The sequence below is a fragment of the Gadus macrocephalus genome, chromosome 23 (genome assembly GCF_031168955.1).
Source record: "Gadus macrocephalus chromosome 23, ASM3116895v1".
NCBI classification, from domain to species: Eukaryota; Metazoa; Chordata; class Actinopteri; order Gadiformes; family Gadidae; genus Gadus; species Gadus macrocephalus.
In genome coordinates, this window is record NC_082404.1 from 7,676,459 (window position 1) to 7,684,100 (window position 7,642).

The 7,642-nt window shown below is 49.1% G+C and overlaps 1 protein-coding gene across 1 annotated transcript in view; it reads left to right on the forward strand.

Annotated features, from left to right (window-relative positions):
• LOC132452917 (cadherin-7-like) overlaps nucleotides 1–7,642 on the forward strand; it is a 48,107-nt gene that overhangs the window by 39,591 nt on the left and 874 nt on the right. Inside the window, 1 exon segment of the mRNA XM_060045752.1 lies at nucleotides 400–467. Coding sequence (XP_059901735.1) covers nucleotides 400–467 — 68 coding nt within the window.

Here is a 7,642-nt window from a genome sequence, read left to right on the forward strand (position 1 = left end):
ATCCAGCTATGATTTCAGAATCTTTATGTGCCACTCGTTAGTCTGGTGTGGTTGAACTCTAAAAACACATGATATCACACTCTTGTAGCCACGTGTTGCCGCGGGTGACTTCCATGCATCCGAGAAGTATAAAACTTCACGTCCCCACAATGTCAGGACAAAAAGCGGTGATCACACACACTTGAACAAAATGCTAGCGTGGGTGACTTGGCGCATGCATGCCTCACCCTTTTAACTATCACTTGAGTCTTAAGTGTGGTTTGAGTCTGGAGGATTGTTAATGAACAAACCAGACAAACCACAGAACCTCACAGACTGGGAGGTTTGGCTGGCGTGGGTGAGTCGCACGTCTGTGCGCCTCACACCTATGTCTCACACTTGAGTCTCCGTGCCTGGTAGGGGGGGGGGGGGCTGCACTACATCGTGAAGAACCTGAATGCGGGGACTCTGTTGCAGCGGGGTGGGGGGTGAGGGTGGGGGCGGTTTGCAGCACTACATCTATGCGTTGAATTCTCCTTGCGTTTCGTGTTTAGCATTTGGCCTCATTGTTGCTAAATGACTTGTGAGTCTGCCGCGGTGATTTGTCTGTTCTTGGCATTTGGAAAATGCAATCAGAGGCAAGGGGAGCAGGAGCGCGGTGGCACAACTGAATAAGTACAATTGATCAGAGAGAGGGATGGGGCTACCTTGGCTATATGTGGCTATTAGGCCCTTTTAAATACGCTATTTGCATTCATATTTCTGCCTTGTTTGTCAGGGCGCGACACATGAAGGTGTACAAGAATAGCAAATGATTTAATTTGTAAACAGTACCAGTATTTTTGTGTGTGTGTGTGTGTGTGTGTGTGTGTGTGTGTGTGTGTGTGTGTGTGTGTGTGTGTGTGTGTGTGTGTGTGTGTGTGTGTGTGTGTGTGTGTGTTAGAGGAAATGTTCTTCCTGTACTGCCCTTAACGGCTCTCCTCTTCTGAGTTGTGGATACACCCGCTCCTAATAATGTTTTCTTTATGCCCCGACTTTACGCGTTTATTTCTTTGAATCATTCGATTTGGGTCAGAATGAAGACCCAGAAGATCAATAAAGCGAGATTGTCTTTTCAGTTGCTTTTTATTTATTTTTCACTCTGTGATTTTTAGTGGACTTTCAGATGACATTTTACACAACGTCAGCTAGCGAACACAAATGAACCACTAGATCCTTCGTCGGCTCCATCGGTGCGTCTCCGTGTTAAACCAATGATCCCCCCGAGTCCATCGCCAGAGAGCGGCTCTAGTATTTATCCAAATCCTCTGTCGATAGCTGCCCGCACAGGCCCGCTTCATGCTTCCTCTGTCTCGTTTCCCCCTCGCGACGGCGGTTGATAAATCAAACCTAACGAGACCATGGATGAAACGACGCTAGGACCGAGTGACCCGGGTCCAACCCATCGCCGCCCCGACCCGTCTGTGGGGCCACGGGGCCCCGGCCAGGGCCGCCGCCACCGCCAACATCAGCTAGGCGAGGTGGCCGCCGTGGTGTAATTACTCTGCCAAGCCAGACGGATGGTCCGCTCAGGACCAGCTAGCCGCCGCGGTTTGCTTCCCCCGGGTGCTGAGCCGTGGAAAGAGCGGCTGTTGTTGTTGTTGTTGTTGTTGTTGTGGATGTTGTTGTTGGTGGTTGGTGGATTCTGATTGGCTGTTTTTTTTTGTGTTCTTATAAATGCCATCTATACACAAACACAAACAGACAGTGTGTACCTACACACACATGCATCCACACACACTTTGCACACACATATAATCAAACACACTCACAGATAATCACACACAAACACACACACAAACACACACACACATAATCACACAGACAAACAAACACAAACAGTCCATTTGCACTGTACTTCTAATGTCATGGTGGAATTCATTTCACCTCCTGTTCAGGTCAAATGAGTGTCCACCAATCCACCATAAATTGTGTGCGTGTGCGTGTGTCTGTGTGTGTGTGTGTGTGTGTGTGTGTGTGTGTGTGTGTTTGTGTTTGCGAAATATATATCTTTGGAAAGATCTGTTCTGCCTGAGTAGATTTTTCATTCACTTTTTTCATTTTGCAATTGACTTCACTTCAAAATAGTTCCACACACAGTAGGCCTATCACATCGTCAGAGTCTACTTTTCAACTGACTTTCTTCCCACGCGCTGTTGATTTGTTTTGGGGAACGACCCTGGTTTAGTAGCCGCCGAGGGCATCGAAGACACGTAATGAAGTTGAACAAACACACACCAAAAAACGTTCCACCACTCACCAGTCCCCAGCGGGCACTTCCCACAGCGACCGGGAAACAAAATGGCTGACAATTGAATAAATAGAATACAAAAAACACTGTTTTGATCGTAACAAGGGAGGCGTTATCGGCTATGTGTGTTGGTCTGCAGACAGGGGTTTTCGTTACCCGTCGGCCCAATACTCCTCATCACTCCTCCCCTTCATCGTTCTCTTCCTCCTTGTCCTCTTCCTTCGCCCCCTTCCTCCTCCTCCTACTTCAAGTCTTCCTCCTCCTCCTCTTCCCCTTCCTCCTCCCACACTCCTCCTCCTCATCCTCGCCCTCGCCCTGCCACCTCCTCCTTCTCCAGTTTCTCCTACTCCTCCCCTTCCTCTTCCTCCCCCCACGCTCCTCCTCCTCCTCATTCTAGCCCTTCCTCCGCCTCCTCCTCTGCCTCTTCCTCTTCCTCGTTCTTCTCCTCCCCCTTCCTCCTCCTCCTAATTAAAATGTTTCCTGTGTTCATCTCTCTGCCTCGGGGGGCTGGGAAATGAAACAACAGGCAGTTCCAGCGACTGCCTCTCCTCTCACTGGGAGTGTCTCGCTCTCTGGCTCTTTATGTCTCTCTACCGCTCTCTCTCTCTCCATGGCTCTCCGTGGCGCGCTCTCTCTCTCTCTCTGTGAGCTTCTGTGATGAAGCTCAGGTCGCACGCCCGCCCACCGGTGTGGTTGCACCCGGTGGTCTCACGGCGCACAGCGGCGACAAGAGATGAGATAATTACAGACGCAGGTTGTGTGTGTGTGTAAAGTGGTGTGGTGTAAAGTGGTGGAGTGGGGTGTGTGGTTATTTGTGTGAGTGTGTATTCAGAGTAAGTGTAAGTGTGTGTGTCCCTGTCTATGCATGCATGTGCATGTGTGTGTGTGTGTGTGTGTGTGTGTGTGTCTGTATCTGTATGCATGTGTGTGTGTCTGGTGTATGTAGAGTATATGTGTGTGTGTGTGTGTGTGTGTGTGTGTGTGTGTGTGTGTGTGTGTGTGTGTGTGTGTGTGTGTGTGTGTGTGTGTATGCATGCATGGTATATCTAGATTGTGTGTGTGTGTGTGTGTGTGTGTATGGTGTGTGTAGAGTGTGTGTTTCCAGTCTTCTCTATGCAGATTAACAGGAAGCATGTCGTTGGACTAAGTTGTCGGTCCTCTTAGCCAATGAGAGAGAGAGAGAGAGAGAGAGAGAGAGAGAGAGAGAGAGAGAGAGAGAGAGAGAGAGAGAGAGAGAGAGAGAGAGAGAGAGAGAGAGAGAGAGAGAGAGAGAGAGAGAGAGAGAGAGAGAGAGAGAGTATTGTGTTTAATTGATATTACGACCCATCGGGCCAGTGGGAGGTGTTTGTCACAGTGTGTGTGTTCAAGCTGTCACCTTTACAAATATGAGTTGACTCACTCAACCATCCCAATTGCCTCTCCAAACACACACATACAGACACATTCACCCATACCTCTACTTCTAATGCACTGATAATTAAAATAAACTTGAAAAACTAACAAACACACCTAGACACACACCTATCCTTTTCCTTGATGTGAAATTCCTAATAGAGGTGTTTGACTTTACAGACGCCACCTTCTCCCCCACCCCGTTACTGCCTCCCTGATAGTGGAGGCCCCACTTGACGCGTTGTTAGTTTCAGAGTAAAGAAGAAGGGACCGAAATGGTAAACACTTGATTTTAGTTCCATCAGCAGGGGCATTAAAAACGCCTATCAGAACAGGACGCTAGGCTACGATCGCCGTGGAAACAACATCCTCATCATCAGATCTTTTTACTATTTAGTCGAATAGCAGACGCCTTCTTTCATTGTAAAGTGATGTTATACATTCGATTTCGTTGATTATACCTTTAGATCCGTGTCATCAAAAAGCATCCGTGTGATCAAAGGTGGCGGGATCTTGCACAAGGGTGGCAAGAGGCTAGGCTGTGAACGTCTGGGAATCGAACTCAAAACCTTTCAGCTGCGAGTCAAGCACCCTTCCCCACTATCAATATAATTCATAAAACAATGCATCTAAAATGAACAAAAACAAAGAGGTGTCAACCCCAGTATGGTGTCCCAATTATCAGTTTTCTGTGAAGGTGTGGGGAGGCGTGTGACAGAGACACACACACACACATCGGCATGCGGCGCATAAAGGAATAAACAAAAGAGCCTCTCTCCGTTTCCTGAAGCACAGTGAAGCACAGGGTGACCCCGGACAGGGCGACTCTCGCTACGGGGCAGGTGTGTGTTCGCATCCTCCATTCCCTCATGAGGTCTGGAAAGTGTGCTGTTGGAAGTGTCTGTTTGGGGGCGGGGGCGGTCGACTTAGCTCGCAAGCCGATTGGATAAGCCAGAGGAGCCGGAGGTCGGGAGGGGTGGTCTGTGTGTGTGTGTGTGTGTGTGTGTGTGTGTGTGTGTGTGTGTGTGTGTGTGTGTGTGTGTGTGTGTGTGTGTGTGTGTGTGTGTGTGTGTGTGTGGTTGATAGTTGCAAGTATGTTAAAAAAAAAAGATGATTGCGGATGCTGATGTTGCCACCGGCGATGTGAGGGCGTGGAGGGGTGTGTGATACTGATCAGGGTGTTGTTTGGGGTGTTGATGTCATCAGGCACACGGGTGGTCCTCCCGCCACTCCGCCACCCCTCGGTGACAGCTGTCGCCTTTCACCTGTCAACAGGACGTATTTATAGAGAGGCGGAGGGAGTCGACGCCGGGCGCCACCGCTAGCTGACACGCGGAACGCCGCCGCCTCAGCGATGCTGAGACAGTTGTTCAATAGCAGGAATAATATGAATCCTAATATGAATACATGATAAAAAAAAGTTAGCCCATACTTTTTGGGTTTAATGCCTTCTGATTGGTCGATGGGGATGACGGTGGCCAGCTCTATCAGAGAGCAGGGGACGTATTACCAACTGCGGTAATATGTATATAGAACATCTATGAAGAGGGTCGGAACTAGTATGAAATGTGTTTGACATGCAAAATGATTTCTATATTGAACCTTTTCATTACTTCCATTAGGGCTGAACCATGTTCTGTATGTCGAAGCAGATAATTGATTATTGTACAGCATGTACGGAACAGACCTTGATAACCGTAGAGCGTGTTTTGACATGCATATATGTCCAATTCCGGCCAGTTAACAACGTTAAGGGCCATGTAACTAGAGTCACATCTCACCTTTGACCTGATCAAATGTGTTGATTATCAGACTCTATTCATCATCACCAAAATATATTACATATCCAAAGGGTTTTAAGAGCCAAAATGCATAAAATAATAAAATTCTGCTCATGATCTATGAAATATGTACGTTTTAAACGGAAAGCAATGCCTTCACAAGTGTAGCATTATCAAGTTGTGTACGCACTTCTGTGTGTGCGCATGTGCGTGCATGTGCGCCTGCGTGCGTGTGTACATGTGTACACGCCAGATACAAAGGACGCATGAACAGCGCCCGTATCCTCTCCTTTCATCCAACACACGGCGGTGCGTGCAAACACAAAAAAAGCGGGAACTCTGATTTATTAGGAATCTTCTCTCTCTCGCCACGACACAAGCCGCTCCGTTGCTGCCGTTAATGTCTTTCCCTCGGAATTTATGTCTGTCTCCGTGTCCTGTCTCCTCTCTACCTCCCCTCCATCCCCTTACTCGCTCCCTCCCTCCTCTCCATCTCCTCCCTCCCTCCTCTCCATCTCCTCCCTCCCCCCCCCCCTCTCTCTCATCTCCTCTCCTCTCTTCCTCCCCTCCTTCTCCTCCCTCCCTTCCCCCCCTCTCTCTCCTCTTCTCTCTTCTCCTCTCCTTCCTCCCCCCTCCCTCCCCTTTCCCCCCCCTCCCTCTCGTCTCGTCTCCTCTCCTCCCTCTCTTCCCTCCCTCCCCTCCCCTCTCCTCTCCTCACTTCTCGTCTCGCAACCCATTAGAGAATTTCCCTGTGAAGGCCTTCGGGTCGCGTCGCGCATCACAGCCACAGAAATGAAAGGCATTATACATTACAAAGTGTTTGATTTAAGCCTGATTTACACTGCTCTAACCCCGCAGCACGGAGCTGAGAGAGATAGGGGGGAGCGAGAGAGAGAGAGAGAGAGAGAGAGAGAGAGAGAGAGAGAGAGAGAGAGAGAGAGAGAGAGAGAGAGAGAGAGAGAGAGAGAGAGAGAGAGAGAGAGAGAGAGAGAGGGAAATAAAGAGAGAACGAGAGAGATAAAATTCATGATAGGCTCTCAGATCCATCTGCAAATATTCCAGAGACATCAGTGCGTTAGGTGGATGGGGTGGGGTGGGGTGGGGTGGGGTGGGGTGGGGTGGGGTGGGGTGGGGTGGGGGTGCAAAATACTTTATAAGATTCACCTTCAGCGTCATTGTCATCACGGTCGTCGCGGTGATGGCCAGGGAGCACATCTCCATCAGAGTCGGGGAGGGGGGGGTGGTTGGGGGGATCGGGGGGGGGACGGGGGAGTGGTCTAAGGACGGGAGGAGAAGCTAGTTGCCTGTATCAGTCGACTATGAGGCACTGCACACACACACACACACACACACACACACACACACACACACACACACACACACACACACACACACACACACACACACACACACACACACACACACACACACACACACACACACGCACACACACACACACACACACACACACACACACACACACACACACACACACACACACCCGCTACTCTACTGGTGGATAACCTGCTGCTGATTATTCATGGAAGAGAAACTGATATAACGACAGACAGACAGACAGACAGACAGACAGACAGACAGACAGACAGACAGACAGACAGACAGACAGACAGACAGACAGACAGACAGACAGACAGACAGACAGACAGACAGACAGACAGACAGACAGACAGACAGACAGACACAGACAGACAGACAGACAGACAGACAGACAGACAGACACAGACAGACAGACAGATATACTGACAGAAAGAGAGGCAGACAAACATAGAGAGAGACAGATCTTCCCTCAGACAGACATTCCCACAGACAGAGAGACAGATATACCCACAGACAGAGAGACAGATATACCCACAGACAGAGAGACAGATATACCCAGACAGATATACCTACAGACAGAGAGAAACATATACCCACAGACAGAGAGACAGAGAAACATAGAGAGACAGACAGATTGACAAACAGAGACAGATAAACCTAGAGACAGACAGACAGACTTAGTTGACAGGCAAATATACCTACATGCAGACCGATAAAGCAGAATGACAGTCCTGTTCCCACGGACTGACAGAGAGACATGTAAACCTAGAGACTGACAGATACCCACAGACAGCTACGGACTACAGACTCCAACAGATGCACCTACACAGACAGACAGATTTACAATTAAGACAGACAGATG